The 22,551-nt window shown below is 42.5% G+C and overlaps 1 protein-coding gene across 5 annotated transcripts; it reads left to right on the top strand.

The window, feature by feature from the left end:
• The first annotated feature begins 1,638 nt into the window (after positions 1-1,638).
• Positions 1,639-11,447, top strand: LOC136496510 (uncharacterized). Of its 5 annotated transcripts, XM_066492207.1 has the most exons (11): positions 1,639-2,137; positions 6,894-7,015; positions 7,106-7,468; positions 7,871-8,009; positions 8,122-8,446; positions 8,540-8,763; positions 8,851-9,063; positions 9,137-9,229; positions 9,341-9,460; positions 10,168-10,729; positions 10,983-11,447. In XM_066492207.1, exons 4-11 carry the CDS (start codon positions 7,902-7,904, stop codon positions 11,057-11,059), a joined length of 1,722 nt encoding a protein of 573 aa, XP_066348304.1. In that variant the 5' UTR covers positions 1,639-2,137; positions 6,894-7,015; positions 7,106-7,468; positions 7,871-7,901; the 3' UTR covers positions 11,060-11,447. The 5 variants fall into 5 exon arrangements, with proteins under 5 accessions (XP_066348304.1, XP_066348303.1, XP_066348306.1 ...); XM_066492206.1 differs by lacking the exon at positions 7,106-7,468; XM_066492209.1 differs by lacking the exon at positions 7,106-7,468 and having other exon boundaries at positions 10,964-11,097.
• Positions 11,448-22,551: the final 11,104 nt, after the last annotated feature.

The raw sequence follows: 22,551 nt of genomic DNA on the forward strand, positions 1-22,551 counted from the left end.
TCTATTTGCAAACCGTCTGTGAAATGTTGTAACGGATGATATGTTATGTTGGATTACTGTGATCTTGGTTGTATGCAAGTTGGTTTGAAATCCTTCGAGATTTCAGTTGACTACCGGGTTTATATGGGCTCAAGTGCGAGAATTTGATTGTTTCGGCGATTGTTTTTGTACTTGTGCTCTTATAAATTAGTCGGTTCTGTGACAGGTATGTTGCAAGTGTTTCATACGGATGTTGCAAAAGTAGATCGGGATGTTTCATATTTTGTTGCAATGATTGTGCACGTATGTTGCAAGCTTCTGTTCTAAATATTTTATCTGTTTTAATGTATGTTATATTGTGTTGTATCTGGATGTTGCATATGTTTCACACGTACATTGCAAATGTTTTATCTGGATGTTGCATATATTTTTCAATGTCTTTTTCAGGTGTTTTTACAAATGTTTTAGATGCTTTGTTTCAAGTGTTTTAAACGCATGTTTCAAGTGTTTCATCTATCTTCTCACATATGTTGCAAATTTTTATCTCGATGTTTCAATAACAGATCGGGTGTTGCTATTGGGGACTCACCTGCCACAACAGGCGTCCGAATGGGGGAAGTAGAGGGGTACGAGCAGTCTCCTGTGGGGTCAGGAGGCACGGGCGACGTCCGGACGGCGTGGGTCCCCACGTCGGTGTGCGAAACGGAGTGCAGGCGGGTCCGCACGGTTCTTATAATTGATTAGTTTTCCTTATACAGCTGATTGAACCTTTTCTTTTATGTCATAAATATATCCTATTTCCTTAAATGTTAGTAGTTATTTAATATCTCCTTATTCACATAAAAATGTTCATCAATAGGAGTATCTTTAATTATTATTAGTTCGTTTTTTTATTAATTAATTTCCTTAGCAGCCAAATGAGCTTGCAGAGTTCCGCACGCTGTCCGTCTCCCTCCGGGCTCCGGCAGTCCGGCTACCTCGATGGATGGCCCAACAAGGTCCAATGGCCCAATGTTTCTCCTCCTGGCCGGTCGGCGGTCGCTGGTATCGCACTTGGCACTCAAGCGCATCGCTCTCCTCGGCAAAGATGGCAACGGATCCGTACGCGATAGCCGACCGGTATTTGATGCATTGGAAGATGGGTTGAGATCGTATCTCTACTCATGGGTATCTAAATGGGTAAGAATCTATTTCCGATGAGTATAGTGGGTACGGGAACGTTTTCTGTTTACCTGTCCCCGTTACCTATTGGAAAATCCGACTATTTAAGCTATCATGCGAATATTAGGTCTAAAGAAGCTCAACATAAGTATTTTGGTCCAAATCGGAACAATCTTATATATAGTTTGTGTGTTCTAGGAATCATATTTTAATTTTTCCTCACCATCTTCACCAGCAGCACAAACACGCCTGCCTCACAAGCGTCCGTGCCCCTCGCTTCCTCAGTTCGGTCTCTCTACCATCTTTGCTCGTCCTCCTCGCAATCTCACTCTTTCTCTTCGACATCTCCGAGACTCCGACACTTATACCTGGGTGAAGAAAAAATGTCTCCGATTATAAAGCTATGACTTAAGTGTTCTTATTTATCGAGTATGTAGTATCTGTCGGGTACAGAATAGACAAGAATCTGAGACAGGATAAATTGTCCCTAGCGGAAAAAAAAAAACGTTCCGGCGATACCGATGGCTACATCCCGTTGCCATCCTTACTCCTCGGGGTCTTCACGCCGGCCAGCTTCTGCTTCTCCCTCCCCTGGCCCTCTCTATCCAAAATCCCAACCAAACCCTAGCGGGCGGTGGCGTGTACGCCCTCCGACGCGCGCAGAGCCAGGCGAGGGCACTGGGTGTGGGCGGTTGAAGGGCGCCGGCTAGGCGGACTTCGGCCGGGTGGCGGCTGCGGCCGGGGCGCTGCGCCTGCGCTGGACAGTGGGCACGTGGGCGGCCCGTGGCGCTGTCCCCCAGCCGGCAGCTCGTCTTAGGCGGCCGCGCCGCAGGTGGCCGGCGGCCGGCTGCTCGGGCTGCTGAGTGAGCGACTGGACGCCAGAGCCTATGCCTGCAGCAGCGCACTTCTGCAACCTGCAGTGGCACCGAGTGACCGAGGCATGAGAAGGTCTGACCGACTGGAGTGTTCAGCAAGCCACCGACTGTGAACCCAATTTGTAAGCTAATTTGCTTAATTGGCATTCTATTTCAATGTAGTATAGTATTGTCGATTGCCATTTGTGAATACTTGTGAAACATTGCAAAGGCATTGAGCATTGCTTGAGTGTGATTTACTGGTTTTAAATCACTGGACTTTAATTTTAAGTCAAACATAAAGACAAAAAGAACTGGTACCACTAATTCTTAGCTCAACTAGTTGAGTGCGCCGTTTGTTGCTCCGGGCAAAACATTTCATTTCACCATAGTGAAAATATCTAATTAAACCTAGACACTTCATCATAGTTGAGATGTTTAATAAACTAAGGTAGTGGCTTTCCTGAATCCCAATTGTGATATATTACAAAACCACAATGTGTGGTCAAGCTATAATGCAATTTTCTAGTGCCCTCAACTCTCCTGGCACAAATTTCACTGCCCTTATTCAACTTCCAACTTGGAGCCATTTCATGCAGAAAATTGAAGGCACTCCAATTAAACACGTAAATTTCTTCCACATCAATTGTGATCAGTAAAATAAAATAGTGGAACTTGTGAGTATGCTACGAAGACCTAAAGCAGCAGAAGAGTAGGTACATTTTGCAAAAGGAAATATAAAATAAAAAAATTGTAAGTTTAAAAACCATACCCTTCATAAGACTATGTTCTGTACTATCATAAAAGTTCATTTAATTTGGATAACAATAGAATGTTGATTCATAAGATTTCTCTAGTTCGACTTCATGTGTTTGTTGCACAATTTACGGAAGCCCTTGCCTCCCGTAAAATTGAGTTGCATCCAATGTTTTTAAGGCGGTAAGGCGAGGCGTGGCGACTGACTACCGCCTTACGCTTAAGCGAGTAAGGCGTAAGGCGAGGCGACACCTTAACAACTTAAGAAAAGTTTAAAACAACAGCTCAGAGCAGCAAATGGTGAAGAAAAAAGAAAAGGAAAAACGAAAAAAGAGCAGGGGAGGAGTAAGTGGTCTGGCCCAGCCCACCAGGCAGCCCATGTGGAGCTCACGTCTTCATCTCTCTCTAATCCCTCTCTCCTCAGCGCCGCCGCAACTCAGCTGCTTAGCACCGCCGCAACACTCTCCCAAATCCCTCTCTCCGTCTCTTGCTTCCCTCTCTCCTGCAGGCCAGCGCCGATTGGCAGGCGGCTGCTCCTCGCGAAACTTGACCAGAGGGGGAAGTTGTTCTTGAGGGGGAAGAGGACACGGCCGCATGGCTCGGCTGCGGGCGGGTAGGCGTCAACTTCCCACGGCAGCGGAGGGGATGCAGCGGCGCGGGCGAGCGTGCTGCGGCTTCCTATTCCTCTATCGCTCTCCCGCTCACTGGTTGGTCTCCCGCGCACCTGCTCTGTTTCTCCTGCGCGCCCGCTCCCTCTGCGCGCGACATTTTCTTCCTCGTGCTCGCCCTCTTTCGTTTTTCTCCTGCCGATTCTCCCGCATATGGCGCCCGCCACGCACGATTTGGGCGAATCGGACGCCAAATCGACGATTTTTGGATGCCACGGTCATAAGGCGGACGCCATATGGATCTAAGGCGAGTCGTCTGCTGCGGCGTCCCGCGTGGAGCGCCGGCGCTTAAGCGACGACAAAGCGACGCCTTGAAAACATTGGTTGCATCCACTGCTGAATCATTGGTAGAAGAGATCGTCTGGAATCCACAGTATGATTCATTTATCTTGATAATGCAGGGGCAATTTATCTTGATGATGCAATCATAGAATCAATTAAAGAATATATCATCGAACCAGCGCAATGTTTGTTTATGCATTGAAATAGAAATTATTTGTACCCTCAAAAGTAATTCTTTTGTCACTTGAAAGTGGGCAAAAGGTCTGTAATCCATCGCTTCTAAGTGTTATGATCTAGGGAGAAGACTGAACGTGATTTAAAATGGCCCCAACGATCATGGATCCATCCAGCTATTCCCCGCATCAGATCAACACGAAAGGCAAGATGAGTTGCTAAAACTGAAATGAAACAGAAATCCTTTTCCTAGAAAAATAGGTATTATATCTTTAACAGTAATCAATATGTACGGTGGCTGTTAATCATTTAACAGTAATCGTGATTAGTCTTCCTGTGTCTTGGTCGTGCAAAACCACTTCACGCAGGCGAGCGGTGGTCTGGTTCTTGTCCTCGCTTCCCTGCCTCCCTCAATTCTGCAGTCTGCTCCGGTGGCCTTCACCCGCTGCAATACTGCCATACATCTCTGCCAGCTGCTGGCGCCATGTACTGCCCAGTGCCAAGATTGTCTTCTAGCTACCACCGCTCTTTGCTCCCCATCTAGAAGTTTAGATCGAGATGTGTTGTGCTATTGTGCTTCCTGCTTTGCATATTCATATGAATGAATTTGTAAACCGTAAGCGGGCGGCGGCTGATGACTTTGGCTGTGACCACTAACCTGCCGAGCCCTTCAGCCTAGCCCTCAATTACTAAAATGCCCTCTACAATATATTTCTCAATTAATTACTTAGAAAATAGAAAAAAAATGAAATAACCTGGAGGTACCCAGGTACTTTTCCAACCATTGTAAAAGATCTCTTGTTTTATAGTCATACACAACATTATCTGGAGATATAATTAAATTTTATATAAGAGCACTTCCGCAATAGATAAACTACCTACGGACAACACTCTTTCAGTAAAACTTCTCCAACAGCGGGTTTTGAGATTACAATTGGAACAGAGACAACACACCAAATAGCAGTTCCAAAGGACACAATCTTCAATCATCAGCTTATATGTACAGTTGGAAAAAAGTAGTAATAGGACTAAAAAGAGATTGCCTGCTCTTCATTTATTAATACAAGGTATTCATCTTTCTTCCAGCAAACATTATGACCCAGCACGTGTGCTTCCATTTATCATCCAATATGTTAAGCAGCAAAATTGCAGAACTTATTGACATCAGAACACAAACAAAACTGTAGAAGCAACGCACAAGTAGAAGATCAGTGCTTCCACTTCACAAACATGAGTAGCACACAACAACGAATATTTCATCGCAGTTAGACCAAACTCCTGGGCAGCAGCAGATTGTTCACAAAGCATCTGGTAGGCGAAAGGATAGACATATGCCTGAATGAGGATTCAGGACACAACCATGGCACACGCATCAACCATGGTACTCCAGCGCAGCAGCAGCCAGTGGTGAGAAAGGGGCCGAGGAGGAGGGGAAGGAGCTAGGGCCGTTGCACGGGTAAGCCATGCTGGGGTGCACGAGGAGGAGGTGCTCATCGGATCTCTCGACGATGGTGGCGTAGAGAGGCTCGGTGTTATGACTCTGGAGGACGACTTTGTTGGGATGGCCGGGGCGGACATGGCGGCTTGGCGGTGGAGATCCAATCGCTGCGTGGTGGTGAACTTGGCGCTGGTGAGGACGGTGGCGGCATAGGAGGACTGTCTTGCGTGTGATCACAGTAGCGGGAGGAGACTACGACCATGGAAGATCGGAGGAGGGGGCGTCGCAGCGTGGCAGAGTGAGCGGGGCAGGGAGTGGCCGGGGAGATGGATGGAGGGGAGACTTGAGAGGGACAGGAACACCGTGGTGGTTGCAAGTCGTCGGGGCAACAGACGATAGAGTTGGAGTGAATTGCGGTCGGAGCGAGCGGCGAGGCCCGATGAGGTGAGAGCGTGGATGAGACTGCAGAGGGCGGGTTGGGGCGGCAGTTGGTCCTTGCCAGGTTCTGGCTGCTGACTCGGTCGTGGACTCACCGATGACGACTGGTGGCACATAACTGGATGTCAGCCGCACTGGACTGAGTGCGGCGACTGGTGGCTGGAACTAGGGCATCGAGCCTGGAACCGGGACTGGGGCGTGGTAAAATTTTGAAAAGGGAGTGCGCCAGTCTCCCTTCTATGTGCGATGGAGAGGGTGCTGAAACTGGAGCAAGGGGTGGATGACCATGCGATGGGTGAGGACAGGAACCTCACATATTTTTTAAGCAGCAGAGATTCTATGGATATGTGTGCTCAATTATGTGTTATATCTGTTATATATTATGCAATTACTATTATTATGTGGTATTATACATGTAGGAAGAATAGAATTGGGGGAACTGGATTAAAGGGCCTGTTTGGTTTGGGGCTGGAAAAGGTTGCCTGGGCCAGGCATGCATCCCAGGCGTCCATGCAGGAACTAATTTGAGAGTGAAGTCGAAGGCGTGAAGTCGTGGATTGAAAACAGGACAAGCTAACTAATTTGAGAGTATAATTGTCTATGCAGAAACTTGTAAAATTTATTGATAAATAATCACAGTCCCAAATGACATGAGACCAGCCCTGTTTGGTTCATAACCTTGTTCTCTTTATGTCAAAAATGTTCATGCCATGCAACTGTTGTCTATATTTCCATAATGGTTGATGTGTGTAGATTGTTAAATACATAACTGATTTACCGTTGCACAAAAAACCTTATGAAACCAACATTGTTAACTTCCTCGAAATATTTAATGGCATGGAAATTTAGTTGCATAGTACAATACTTGATTTCTTTGTGTAAGCTAGCAAAATTTGTAAAGTTATCTAGTACATCATTATGTGCAACTGAAATATACCCCCACTAGTGGTAGCTTCACATGATCATAATTCTACAATTCATGTTTAATTTATGTTATCTAAAATTTACTATTCCTCCTGCCGCACTTACTACCTATGTTACTTGAAATATGAGATGTATAAAATTGTACTTGGGTCAAGTGCCCTTCTGTTTTCTTGCCTTTTGTTTGAGATAAGACCACCACTAAATATTTGTTCTCTATAGCTCTCTTCTGAGGATCATCAAGTTGCAGCCCTCACTTGTGTTGAGGTGCCAGTTGACGGGCTGCCAGCAAGGTCTCAAGAGGCAAGCCGTCGCCATCCTTTCACTGAAGGACAATATAGAAAGTATGATACTTAAATGGGTGATGTTCTTTCCAACATTTTGCCCCCCATCTTTGAACTCAATATTTATTTACTCTTTCTGTTCTGACACAGTGATGAACATGAATGACTAAGTGGCAACTGTCTGAGGAATCAGTTTTCGTATCCAAGATTTACCTTTTGCTTTAGGAACTCAATGCCTATTTGACCTATCTGTGAAAGTGTTTAAAGATTTACTTTAAATCCACCTTGGAGCAGTGTGTCATATGGTTTACTAGAGCAATGACTGAATCTGTTCTAGCCTTTTAAATTTAGACACTTCCTTCAAATCTTGGTACAATATAATACAACTCTTGAGTTATTGTGTTGCTGCTCTAATAGTTGAACTTAGCGCTCTGATATTACGCATGCTCTGAATTAGTAAGATGGTCTGATGGTGAATTCTGTAGTACAGAAGGCAGGATGGATTTAGCAAAGGTACCGAACTGTCTTGCAATGTTTATGTGAGGAAGTGTGACTGTCTTGTTCAATGTCTATGTGAGACAGTTTATGCATCCCCCCGCCACCCCCCCCCAAGTCTACAGCTACGAAATGTGTGCGATGTGACATTGGTTTGTGCTCTGTACTGTGCTGTCAATGGAGACTTGTTAGCTCTTATCATGGTAGTAGCTGTTGCAGGCTTTTTATAAGTGTGTTAGTTAGATTATTTTAATACATACTTGCTAGTTCCTGCTTCCAACCTGTAAGTGAAAATGCTTTTTGAGCTTTCCTGTGCAAGCATGAATTAATCATACTCTTGTTTCAGACTAACAACGTTGTTTTTTGCTTCCACAATGTGCTAATGCTCATGCTATTGGTTGCTTTACCTTGCCTGTTCAGCGGAAATTAATAACAAGGAAAATAATAGAAGATGTGTGAAGGTTCTGATTCATCCGAATATCTGCCTGAAGCTGAAGAGGTGGTTCAGGGAGGTGATGATACAGATTTTGAAGATGAGCCAGTACCCCTAGAAATTCAGGTGCTTCTTCTGTCTTGACTGGTGTGGGGGTGGGGGGTCATAGAGAGCAATGCTGTGTACATACTTGGCTAACTAGTACACATGCTTACTGCTCTGTATTTTCCGATAACAGCCCCCTGTGCAAACTAGAGTTAGGAAAGTCTGTGCCAAAAGGGCAGAAAGCAGCGCCAACATGGCTCCTGGAGAAAGGCAAGCCAAGAGAGTGAGGCCAAGTGCACCAATAGAGGTGTCTCCTGGAGTTTCAACTGAGTCTAAAAGGCAACATACATCAGCCCAAGCTAAAGATAACGCGCAGGAAAAATTTCCTGAAAACAATGGTGCGAATAGGCCTGCTAGACCTCTGATGGACCAGTCATATCCAGATGATGCACAAGGTGATGATGAACGTGAACAAGGTGAAGAGCAGACCAATCAGCAGACCAAGTCTACAGATGAAGGTTTGTTATAGTTATATGACCATCAAGCTTTTCTCACTGTTTGGTACACTATTTGATGATTTCTAACAATCTGATTGAATGAAAACTATTTAGTACCTTGGCGAAGAGTTCTGAGGAAACCTACAGCTGCAACCAATGGATTTAAGCTTCCCATCTTTGTTGCCAAAGGGAACAGAAGGCCACATGAACCAGTGCAAGCTGCCAAGTTTGCATCGGAGGCTGGTGTAATCCTTAGGTCTCAAGTTCCTATCTTCGCAGATTGGAAACAATACAAGAAACAGACTGAACATTTTGACAACTTTATGGGCAAGCTAGCTGTAAGTATCTATCTACACCCTTTTTGTTACATTCAACTCTGATATGCCCTTGTGTAGCTTAGTAATGATTTGCATTCACACTGCCAGGGGAGGTTGGGCATTAACACCAATGATAAGCCAACAAAGAAAGCATGTGTCAGTATATTCAAGTCTGGGGTACGACAGATACGGCACAGGTTGAAGCAAGCTTACTTCAATGGCGTCCCTACTAATGAGATCAGAACGACCTCTCCTGTTCCTTACATGACTGATGCACAGTGGTGTGAACTTGTCGAAACGTGGTCAAGTGACAAGAACAAGGTATGTGCTACCTTATCTCATAGTCTTTCTATTTTCTACTTGTGCTGTTTTCTAACACAAATAACTCTTGTAGGCAATCTGTGCGAAGAACAAGAGGAGCCGCAGTAAAGTCAAATACCATCAGGCTACAGGATCTCGCAGCTATGTTGCACATTTGCACTCATTTGTAAGTGATGGTTGTCTTTTGTCATTACTTTTATATTCAATAGCCACTGTTTTTGTGTAATAGTTTGAGAAGTTAGAACCTCATTGCTGTGCAACTTCCATACTCAAATAGAAGGAGAACAACAAGAACAAGGATCCAGAACTCGGTGAAGAACTTGATGCAGTGGAAGTCTTCAAGGACTGCCATACCAGCAGCAAAAAGGGCCTGAGTGACATGGCAAGAGAAGCAATTGTAAGTCCCTTCATATGTTCATTTGCTTTCCTTGCAATCAGCTCATGTGATCGGCATATGGAATTTTTATTTTTCAGCTTGATTCTTTTGGCCATGCTCAGATTTTGTCATTAGCAGTAGACAGTAGCAGTAGCAGCATCAAAGAGTAGCAATAATAACTATTTACAATACATGTTGGGTAACTCATTGACTATGAGGGACCATAATAACCACTTATGCTTCTTTTTGGTCCCTCATGGCATAAAAGCAGTATCAGCATCAAGAAAAACACAACAAATGGATAGCTCATTGACTGAACCTATAAATATCATGTTTCACTGGCTATACCTGTTTTGCATCTTAAATATACCATTTTTCTTCACTCTAAAGTTTAAAGGTATTGGATAGTAACAAGTAATCGCATGTGCCTTTTTACATAAAATATATTGCCTATATTTCTATAATACGTGCTACTTAATATATCATGATGCAACCTTTGGGAATTAGACCAACTTTGAACTCTCTTTTTTATGGTTATATGCAATTATTTATGCTCAAAGATGGAAACCTACATCGTTGTAGTCACGCGAACAGTTGGAATCAGGAAAATCCATGCATTACTTAGTTTGGGTTAATCATAGTATCTTTGTTCTGTGCTTGTTTATTCATTGGAAATCCAGTCTTCTTCCACTATCACTATGCTAATGTTTAATCCTTGGATTTTGTAGTCTACTATGGAAACTATGCGAACACAACCCGTTGCTGATGGGCAGGCACCAATGTCTAGTGTTGAGGTTATTTCTAAGGTCCTCTCCCATAGAAGCACCACGACATTTTTGAAGAATGTTGGTATACCGACAAGCTCCACGAAAACAGAGACATCGACTGAGAGCGTGCTTCAACAAGAAGTTGGTGTTGAAAAGCAAGGTTTGCAGTCCACTATGGAAACTATGCGAACACAACCTTTTGCTGATGGGCAGGCACCAATGTCTAGTGTTGAGGTTGTTTCTGAGGTCCTCTCCCGTAACAGCTCCAACACAATTTTGAAGAATGTTGGTATACCGACAAGTTCCACGAAAACAAAGACATCGACAGAGAGCGTGCTTCAACAAGAACTTGCGTCTGAAAAGCAAGGTTCAGCTGATCTCCGCCAAGAAGTAGAAGAACTGAAGAAGAAGCTTGATGTTGTAGAGCAAGCGTGGGCAAAGACTCAAAGGGAGCTTGAGGAGTTCAAGAAGCAACAGGAAATGCACATGCTGCTCCTTAAGGATGTCTTCTTGAACAGCTTTGGTACGTCTTAGCCATGTGGTTGTGGCTTTATGCGCTAGTAACTCCTGTGGTTATGAACTGCTATGAAATCATGTGGTGAACTTTTGTCATTCTGTGGCTGTGAACTTTAGTTAACTTATGTGCTTGTGAACCTAGTCTTATGTGAAAATGACTTACAATTTGGAATGAAGAACGTATTATATAGTAATATCTAATATCTAATGTTTATGTCTCTTAAAATTCTAACCTGTGTAGGCTTGTTCTACTAAAACAGTTTCCAGCCTCAAGCCGTACATGAAGCATAGGGATATGAACTCGCTGCCGAAACTAGAGGAAAGGACCATTCGTTAGTGCATCTTTGACTCTGAACTGGAAGAACCAGAATATGAAGTTTACACTTTGTTTACTACCTTATAAACTGCAGAGCTCCAGCAGAAAAAATAGGCCCAGCTCATTGCAATTTTGCTGTGGGAGGAAATTTGCAGTTAGAAAAACAGGGGGTGACTACAACGCAGCACACTCTGCTTTCTGGCAGTGGCATGAGTGGACTTGGTAAAATTCAAAACTGAAGAGTACAAGTTCAAGGTAGCATCTATAGATCTTAGAAGGACTTCGATATATTTTTTTTGCGACTAAAGGACATCGATTATTATATGGATTAATAAATTAATATCAGAACTTAGCTCGAATTATCTTGGTTTTAGGTTTGTGTTAAATTTGTTCTAAATCCAAATTAAGCTCAAACAGCTCATCAAAACAATGTTACTCTGGCATGGTGAAAGTGCACTGTAAGTATTGTTATTCATTTCTTGAATTGTTGTTCTATTGTTGGTGCCGGCAGCACGCTTCAGCTACAAGATGATAGTCAATTTTCATAATTTTTAGCATATATGTGGACTAGGCACAAGTAAACTGCAGTTCATCCAATGCACAGTTTATACAACTTGCATTCGTCATGAGAATGATTGATTTTCTTTTTGAAGTAGAATTATGTGACATTTCGATCGGTCCTCTGCTTTATGCTAGTTTGCCAAACGAGTATTTTTCCCTATCCTAGCTACACGAAGTTGAAGCCGAGGCATACGTATGCAAAGTGCCTAACTGAGCTAACAACGCTGCAAATGAACCCAGTCCTACAATACACAGGCACTGCCATGATGACTAGCTGGATCGGAGTACAATATGTAGTGCATTATATGAGTTGAGATGACTACACCAACTGCAGAGTGCCTGTTCTTTTCTTAAATTAGGGACCACACGATTGGGTGATTAAATATGACATACTGCCACTATAAAAGGCAAGAAAGAGGCCCAAAGGGCGTGCTAAGCAGTAGAGGATGAGCACATGGGAAGAGGAGACAGACGGGAATGGCCATGGCTTATGGCTCTAGCCATATAGGATTGGGAGGCATGAGGAACTGAAATATATCCGCGCTCCTGCTTCATAAGTAGAGGGTACTACAAATTCATGCATCAGGCAAGAAAAGAGCCAGGCTGAATTTCTATGTGCTTGTGAGCTAAAAATAATTATGGACGAGTGGGCATGGTGAAGCAAGTTCTCTGCATTCAACAAGAGAACCAAACATAAAAGCTGGATTCTCGATCTCAACGTGACCAATGTTGAGAGCTCTCTGCAAGAATGCTATCAATTTAACGGCAATTCTTTCCTCCTGTTTGAGTTCCAAACTTGTCATTTGTTCAAAGCTTTTTTTTGTTTAAAGCAATATAAGTTGACAAGCTGCTTTTACTTATGCCGAAAGACTTTACTTTTCATTCATACTCCTATGTTATACCGTGGGCATTAGCAATTGCTAGCATTTTTGGTGCAACCAAAACTTCCTTAGATAATTGTTGAATCAGACTGCATAAGAATTATATCTTCCCTCAAGAGTCAAGCGGCGAACAGGTCAGAGGTTGGCCCAATCATAGAGGAGGCAAGAGGACTGACTCGGCTGATGACAGATTGGAAGTGCTCCCAAGTAAAGAGAGAACGCAATCAAGTTGCTAATGAATTAGCTTTTTTAGCTAGACGATATAAACATTCTGCAGCTTGGTCAGGACAGGCGCCTATGTGCATTTGGTCCTTCCTGAATGCCGATTGTAATTCGCCTGTGGCTAGCTAATAAAATCCTCTCTTTGCTCGCAAAAAAAAAAACTTCCGTAGCAGGTCAATGTTGTTCAGAAGGTATGACAGCCACAAACCTACGAGTGACTTTGAACAAGAAGAACCAGAATATGAATCTTCACTTTGTTTATTTATTACCACACAAGCTGCAGAACTTTCACAGAAAGGGTGTTATCTACCTACAGACACAGAAAATATAATTTAGACCTAGTACCAAAGAACTAACAGGCCCAGATTATTGCGATTTTTTGACATGGGAGGAAACTTGCAGTTAGAAACAGTGGGAGACTAGAACGCAGCACTCTGTTTGCTTTCCAGCAGTGGCAGCGGTGGAGTTAGTAAAATTCAAGACTGCAAAGTACAAGTTAAAACATCTGAAATCTTGGTTTAAAGGATAAGTTATATATGATATGCACTAAGAAGATTAGATGATCAAAACTTAGTTCAAATGATTTTGGTTTTAGGTTTGTGTTAAATTCATTCTGAATTTGAATTAAATTAGAATAGCTCGCCAAACCCATGTTACTTAGCAGTGCTGAAAGTGTACTGTAAGTATTGTGATCCTTTTCTTGCACTGTTGTTCTGTTGTTGGTGGCCACAGTATGCTTTTTCTTTCGCTATTGTCCTCTTTTTGTTGGTGTCGGCAGCATGCTTCAGCTAACCACAAGATGATACAGTCAATTTTCATGATTTTTAGCATGTAATGTAATATTTTTATCTTTTCCACCGGTTTGCCAAACAAGCATTTTTCTTTTCCTAGCTACTCGAAACCAAGTCATGCTTATGCAAAGTGAGACGACTGAGCTAACTACACTGCCATCATCTAGCATTCAGCATCCATGTCCTTAGAAATGCACCCAATTAACATCGAGTCCTACAACATATAGGCTCTGCCATAATTACTAGTAGGTGAATCAAGTACAATAGCTATTGTGATTCTATGTGTTCCGGTGATGTAGCCCCTAGTTTTAAGGACAAAACTATGACCATATGTGAGCTCGGGAAGTTAAATCGCACATATGGCTACAAATAGAGGTAATATTAATAGACAATAAGTTTGTTCGCTTATTGGTTTTAGCCAGGGCTTATCAGTCAGTCAACAGTGTTTTTCTCTCACAACAAACTAGCACTAGTCGAGCTTATCAGCCCAGAAACCAACCAGCGAATAAGCCGAATGCTTAATATATAACGTACTAAATACAAGGAATACAACCTTAGATAGCAAACAGCGGAAAGACACTCCGTTCTTCAAGGGAGAACTCCAATTCCACAGGGACAACTGACTGGTTGATAAAAAACCTAACTCCTTCGGACTCTAGTAATCTGCTACCCATCTATGATTTTTATCCAAGTGAAATGTAAAGACAAGCGTAAGTACATATCGTACTCAGCAATATATCATGGGGTTCATGAGGCTCAAAAGGTAGACACTGGCTTACTGTTGTTAGCTTTTAGTGAGTCATAATTTTAGCAATTGAGTAGCAACAAGTTTAGCCTCAGCCCCAAATAACCACATGATCATGTAAACAAGAATAACGTATAGCAAGAAACAATAATCATTAGTGTCATCAGTGTTCATCATCTATTCCATAAGGGGTCCAGGCCACTCGTGACCGTGAGCACGGCTGATATACCAGTTTTAAGACACTCTGCAAAGGTTGTACATCTTTACCCATGAGTCGTGATTTGCCCTTTCGCCCAAGGTCACAAGCCTCTTGACCCACTTCCAAGGAAGGTCGGCAGGGTTCATTATGAAGCCTTTCGAAAGTCCCTCTAACAAGTTAGTAGCCGCTAGGTTTCAACAGCTAGGCGAATGGAGCCCCTCTAACAGAGTGGCACATTCCACGCATGCTATACACACTCTGAGAGACAAGAAGCCATTCTGCAACCTAGGCCTCTCCTGCGCCTTTCGGTAACCACTAACGAGCTAGAAAAGCTTAGTTTACTTAGCTAAAGCCAAAGCCGAAACCATAGCTCTCATGGTTGTATTGTAAGTCATGGGTGATCACTTACAGATAAGTCCTTAAGAAGAGGAAATAGAGCACCTGAAAGCTCTAGTTTGGTTTTGGTGAATTGATGAAACCCAAAGTGCTAACCTAGTTTATCAAAGTGATCATGAGATACGTATCACTATTCCAAGTGATGGAGCAATGGTGAAGATCATGATGATGGTGTGGTGACCATAATAATCAAGTGCTTGGACTTAGAAAAGAAGAAAGAGAAAAACAAAAAGCTCAAGGCAAAGGTTAAACTTAATAGGAGCTTTTGGGTTTGGTGATCAAGACACTTAGCGAGTGTGATCACATTTAGGATAGATAGTCGTACTATTAAGAGGGGAGCTCTTATCGGACAACTTGATCATCTAGTGCCACTAGGTGTTGAAATACTTGCATTGCATTTTAGCCCTAGTGCACATTCGGTGAGAAGTGATTAACCTTTGAAAAATGTTTGTGAAAATGCTAACACACTTGCATGTGATGGTAAAACACTTGGAGTGTTAGCACATTCGCAAAGGTGGTGAAAAAGGTGAAGAAAAGGAGGCGTAGCCAGGCTTGTGTTGCTGCCCCGAGGGCACCGCTACCCTTGTGACGGTGCACCACCACCCTTTGTGGCGGTGATCGGCAGAGGAGGCCAAGAGGGAGGTGTTCTAGGGGGCTCCGCCACCCCTTGTCCGGTGGCACCGCCCCCTAGGGCGATGCCCACCTGGACATGGCCAAGAAGGGTTGGAGCTGGGGCTAGCATCGCCAGTGATGGTGTACACCACCCCAGGTGCGATGGTGCACCGCCAGGGGCACCGCCACCCCTGTTCAGTGCACCGCCCCATTTTTTCAGAGAGCATTGTTTTCGGGGTGTTGGTCGAGGTGGCACCGCCACCCCCTGTCCGGTGCTACCGCCGCCTGTCTGGTGCCCCAACAGCTAGTTGGATGACCATTGGAGGGGCACCGCCACCCCTTTTCTGGTGCCACACCGACATGTCTGGTGACCCCGCAGAAGCAGACTCAAAGGGGTAACGACTCTATTTGCTTGAGGGCTTATAAATTGAGCTAGTGGCTAGCCTTGGCCACTCTCTTGGCACTTCTAACAGCTGCATACACCCTTTGAGAGCCGAGCACACCACTCCACTCACTTGCACACTTGATTTCATCATCTTGAGTAAGATTGGAGAGCCTCTAGTGCATTGCTTAGTGTTCTAGCATCTTATGGCACTAGTTGGGCGATTTGGGCTGGTGGAGTTCTTGTTACTCTTGGTGTTTGCCGACACCTAGATGGCCTGGTGATTGGTGGATCATTGAGCAGCTATTGGTGATTGTTGACGGCTTCGATGGTCGATATTGTGAGGGGTTCTTGTGCCTTCCCCGTGGGAGATCACGAAAGGCAACTCTAGTGGATTGCGCGCGGCTTATGTGATCCTCATCTTGTGTTGGTTGTGCGACACCCTATTGAGAGTTTGGCGTGTAATGCCAATTAGCGCGTGAACCTCCAAGTGAGTGAATCGCCACAACGAGGACTAGCTTGCCGGCAAGCAAGTAAACTTTGGTAAAAAAATCATTGTCATCATTTGATTCTGAGGTGATTAGTCTTCATTGGTATTCATTCTTGTGTTTTATTGGCTCCTTTGGTGATTGGCTCATTCCTCTACACAGCGATATAACACTCCATCCTTCCCACGCATTTACATTTCTTAGTGTAGCTTGGCCCTTTAGTGTAGCTAGTTTTGAGGGCAAGCAAGAGTCATGTCTAGTGATTAGTGAGGCTCTTTAGTTAGTCTTTGAGAGCTCAATAATTTAGTGTAGTGACATAGCCTTTGAGTGCTTATAGACAATAGCAACTAGAATTGTGGTAGGTGGCTTGCATTCTTAGTAGGCTAGCTCAACTTTCACTTCGCCTCACATTTGTCTAACCACTTTTGCGTAGTGTTGTTGTAGAAATTTTTATAGGCTATTCACCTCCCTCTAGCTATTAGGACCTTTCAAGTGGTATCAGAGCCGTGGTCACCTTGATTTGAAGCTTAACAACCTTCGGTTTCAAAATAGCTCAAATCAACAACACCAAGAAGCCACCCTAATTTGATGGCTCCAACTATCCCTATTGGAAGGCTAAGATGACAACGTATATCAAGTCAATAAATAGAAAGGTTTAAAAGGTGGTGGAAACCAAGATTGAGATTGCCAATGAAGAGCCTCCCTCCACCGCCGAAGAGGTGCTACTTCAAAATAATGACATTGCTCTTAGTACCATTCATGATGCAACATTTGAGCAAATCAAGAATATTGAGAGAGCTCATGAGGCATGGAAGAAGTTGGATGAGTCATTTGAGGGCACTCAAGCCGTGAAGGGTGCTGAGGCATACATTCTCAAGGAAAAGTTTGCAAGCTTCAAGATAAAGGAGGATGAGAGTGTGCCAGAGATGTTCTATAGGCTTCAAGTGCTTGTCAATGATCTCAAAACACTTGAAGAAGAGGTGAAGCACAAGGACTTCGTCCACAAGTTCTTGAGATGCTTACCTTCAGGATTTGGCACATTGGTCACTATTCTAGTGAGGAGTGGTTTGGACACCATGACATCAAATCAAGTGTTGGGAGATGTGATGATCGATGATACATATAGAGATGATGATGAGAAGGTAGAAAAGAATGAGAAGAAAGATGAGAAGAAGGATGAGAAGAAGAAGAGTGTGGCATTCAAAGCCACATCATCTAAGGGCAAGGCAAAGCAAGAATCATCAAGTGAAGATGAAGACGTGAGCTTTGATGAGATGGATGATGAGAAGATGGCTCTCTTTGTCAAGAGATTTAGCAAGTTCATGGTGAATAAGGGCTACCGTGCTAGAAGAAAAAAGTCTTCATCCAAGAACAAGGAAGAGTCAAGGAGGTGCTTCAAATGTGGAAGCAAGGATCATCTTGTTGCTCAATGCCCATACAATAGCGACAATGATGATGATAAGAAGAGCAAGAAGGACAAGATGACCTTCAAGAAGAAGAAGAAGGGTGGTTCATATGTGGTCACTTGGGATAGTGATGCTTCCTTAAGTGATGATGCTGATAGTGATGACGACAAGACCACCAAGAAGAATGCTCTTGCAAGCATTGCTATCAATGAGAAGCCTTCTCTCTTTGACACTCCATCATGCTTCATGGCTAAGGTCACTAAGGTACAAACTTGTGATGATGATTGTGATGAGGAACATGATAATGAAAGTGAAAGTGAAAGTGACAATGATGATGAACCCACTAAAGATGAACTAATTGACATGTTAGAAGATGCTAAAGAACATTTTGACATTAAGAGAAGAGAATGCAAAGACATGTGCAAGGAACTAAAAGCCCTTAAGCAAACCTTTGATGAGCTCAATGCATGTCATGAGAGGCTAGAGGAAACCCATGAGAAGCTTGGCAAAGCTCACATGAAGCTTGAAAAAGCTCATTCCTCTCTACTTAATTAGCAAAATGAGAAGGAGCATGTTGTAACATGTGACAAAGGCATAACTTATGATATAATTGATGAATCATTCTATAAGCCTATCATTGTTGCTCCCACTAACCCTTCTTGTAGCACTTCCACTTCTACCTCATCTAGTAGTGATGGTTTCACTTGTGATGCCTCACTAATGGTTGAGAATGAGATGCTCAAAAAGGAGGTAAAAGAGCTCAATCACACCTTGGCTAAGGCCTATGGTGGTGAGGACCGCTTGCTTATGTGCTTGGGTAGCCAAAAAGCTTTTCTCTATAAAGAGGGATTGGGCTATACCCTCAAGAAAGGCAAAGCGGCCTTTGCTCCTCACAAGACTAGTTTTGTGAAGAACAATGGTCGATTTTGTATAAATTGCAAGCAAGTTGGTCATGTAGAGCAAAAGTGCATGAAAAAGAAGTCTCAAGCCAATGTATCCTCAATTAAGCTTGATTCTTTCTATGTGCTTACCAAGGGTACTAATGGTGTAAAGGATAAGTTCATTGGTGCATCATGGATGGGCTCAAAGAAGAAAGTCATTTGGGTGCCAAAGAGCTTAGTAACTAACCTTTAAGGACCCAAGTAAGTTTGGGTACCTAAAAAGAATTGATCTTCTTTTGTAGGTCAATTACAAAGCCGAAGGAAGCCATTGGGTTCTTGATAGTGGGTGCACTCAACATGTGACCGGTGATACAAGAATGTTCAACTCAATCAACACCAATGGTAATGATGGCTATGATAGTATCACATTTGGTGATAATGGCAAAGGCAAGGTCAAAAGGCTTGGTAAGATTGCAATATCCAATGACATAAGAATATCCAATGTGTTGCTAGTTGAGAGCTTGAACTTCAATTTGCTATCCATGGTTCAATTGTGTGATCTTGGATTCAAATGCATATTTAGGGTAGATGATGTAGAGATCATAAGTGTAGATGGCTCTAACTTGATCTTCAAAGGCTTTAGATATGAGAATCTATACTTAGTTGATTTCAATGCTAGTGAAGCTCAATTGTCAACATGCTTATTCATTAAGTCTAGTATGGGTTGGTTATGGCATAGAAGGCTTGGTCATGTTGAAATAAAATAATTGAATAGATTGGTTAACCATGACTTGGTTAAAGGCTTGGAAGATGTTGTGTTTGAGAAAGGTAAGCTTTGTAGCTCTTGTTAAGCCAGCAAACAAGTTGGAAACACCCATCCTAAGAAAAGCATGATGAGCACTAGTAAAGCATTTGAGTCGTTGTACATGGATTTATTTGGGCCAACACAATACACTAGCATCGATGGAAACAAATATGTCTTTGTGATAGTGGATGGCTATACTAGATATACCTGGGTATTCTTTCTAGTGGACAAGAGTGATGTGTTTGCAACATTCAAATTATTTATCAAGGGCATTCACAATGAGTTTGAAACAACCATCAAGAGAGTTAGAAGTGACAATGATAGTGAGTTCAAAAACACTAGAATTGATGAGTTATGTGATGAATTTGGAATTAGACATCAATTCTCGGCCAAGTACACTCCACAATCAAATGGCCTTATTGAGAGGAAGAATAGAACATTCATTGATATGGCAAGATCTATGCTTAGTGAGTACAATGTGAGTCAATCCTTTTGGGTCGAAGCTATCAACATGGCTTGCTATTGCAGCAACCGCTTATATTGTCACCCATTGAAAGAGAAGACACCCTATGAGCTCTTAAATGGTAGAAAACCCAACATTGCATATTTTTGGGTCTTTGGTTGCAAATGCTATATCTTGAAGAAAGGCACTAGATTGGGCAAGTTTGAGAAGAAGTGTGATGAAGGATCTTGCTTGGATACTCAACCACTAGCAAAGCATATAGAGTTTGGAATTTGGCAAGTGGTACTCTTGAGGAAGTACATGATGTTGAATTTGATGAAACCAAGGGTTCCCAAGATGAGAATAAGAACTTAGATGATGTTAGAGGCATTCAACTTTCAAGTGCCATGAATAACATGGATGTTGATGAATTGAGGCCTAGGCAAGTGAATGATGACGAAGATGATCAAGTGCAAGTGCTTTCTAACTCAAATGTGCAAATTGATACTAATCAAGCAAGTACAAGTGGCTCTCATGACAATGAACAAGATCAAATGGCTAGTACATCATCTCAACCCAATGATCAAGCAAGTGCAAGCAATCAGTTCCAATACTCCAACCAACCAATATTGCAAGAGATCATCTATTGGACACTATAATTGGAGATATTTCTAGAGGTGTACAAACAAGATCAAGATTAGCATCATTTTGTGAACACTTCTCATTTGTGTCATCCATTAAACCAAAGAAGATAGAAGAAGCATTGAAGGATGTTGATTGGGTGAATGCTATACAAGAAGAATTGAACAACTTCATAAGAAATCAAGTATAGGAGTTAGTGGAAAGACCAAAGAACCACAATGTGTTTGGAATCAAATGGGTCTATAGAAACAAGCAAGATCAGGATGGGATAGTAGTAAGGAACAAAGCAAGATTAGTAGCACAAGGATGCACTCAAGTGGAAGGTCTTGACTTTGAAGAAACATATGCCCCGGTTGCTAGATTAGAAGCAATTAGAATCTTGCTAGCCTATGCTTGTGCCCACAACATCAAGCTCTATCAAATGGATGTCAAGAGTGTATTTCTCAATGGCTACATCAATGAAGAAGTTTATGTTGAGCAACCTCCTGGTTTGGAAGATGACAAGAAGCCTGACCATGTGTCCAAGTTGAAGAAGGCATTGTATGGATTGAAACAATCACCTAGAGCATGGTATGAGAGGTCGAGGGACTTTTTCCTCTCTAAAGGATTCATGATGGGTAAGGTTGACACCACTCTTTTCACCAAGAAGATTGGAAAGGACTTGTTTGCATTGCAAATCTATGATGATGACATCATATTTGGATCAACCAATAAAGATTTTTATGAAGAGTTTGGCAAGATGATGGCTAATGAGTTTGAGATGTCCATGATTAGAGAGTTGAGTTACTTCCTTGGACTTTAAATCAAGCAATTGAAGAATTGTATAATGTGGGTGAAGGCAAGTACATCAAAGACATGCTCAAGAAGTTTGGCATGAATGAGAGCAAAGCCATAAGTACACCAATGGGAACAAATGGCAATTTGGATAGTGATTCAAGTGGCAACATGGTGGATCAAAAGTTGTATTGGTCTATGATTGGAAGCCTACTCTATGTGACCACATCAAGGCCGAATGTCATGTTTAGTGTGTGCATGTGTACAAGATTTTAAGCCTCACCAAGAGAAAGTCATTTGAAGGCTACAAAGAGAATATTGAGGTACTTGAAGCATACACAAAATATTGGTTTGTGGTATCCCAAAGGAGCAAAGTTTGAGCTAATTGGTTACTTTGACTTGGATTATGTGGGATGCAAGGTTGAAAGGAAGAGCACCTCAGGCACATGTCAATTATTGGGAAGATCACTTGTTTCATGGTCATCAAAGAAGCAAAATAGTGTTGCATTATCAACTACCGAAGCCGAATACATATCTGCTGGTAGTTGTTGTGCACAAATTTTTTGGATGAAGGCCACCTTGAATGACTTTGGAATCAAGTTCAAGAAAGTGCCATTGCTATGTGACAATGAAAGTGCAATCAAGCTAACCAACAATCCGGTTCAACATACAAGAACAAAGCATATTGATGTCCGCCACCATTTCATTAGAGATCATCAACCAAAAGGGGACATTTATATTGAGAGTGTGGGCACCAAAGATCAACTTGCTAATATATTCACCAAGCCATTGGATGAGAAAAGGTTTTGTAAGCTAAGAATGAGTTGAACATATTGGATTTTCTCAAATATGTGTTGATGCACCCCCACTTATATAACATGCCTCTCCTTCGAGCAACCAAGGTAAAAGTTGATTGGCATGGCATACATCCTTGCTAAGGACATGTTTAGTGCATCTAGTCATTACTCATGTCTTTTAGACTCATTCATGAAAATCAAATGAATTTGATGCTTGTATGATACCACTATTGCTTCTATGCTTGACTTGATCTAGTGGTAGCATATGGCATGTTTGTGGGCTTGTGAACCTAGTATTTGATCTAGAAAATGAGTTACAAGTGTTTAACTCAACATGGTACAAGATAACCTTTATTTGGAGGTGTGAAGAAGCTTGTCCTTGGATCAAACCAAGTTAAATATTTTTGGCAAGTGTTCTAGATTGGACCAATTTTGGGAAAATGATCCTCACCCCATTGATTGACATTGATAATCTTAACCTATCTAAAA

Source organism: Miscanthus floridulus, chromosome 12 (genome assembly GCF_019320115.1).
Source record: "Miscanthus floridulus cultivar M001 chromosome 12, ASM1932011v1, whole genome shotgun sequence".
Lineage (NCBI taxonomy): Eukaryota > Viridiplantae > Streptophyta > Magnoliopsida > Poales > Poaceae > Miscanthus > Miscanthus floridulus.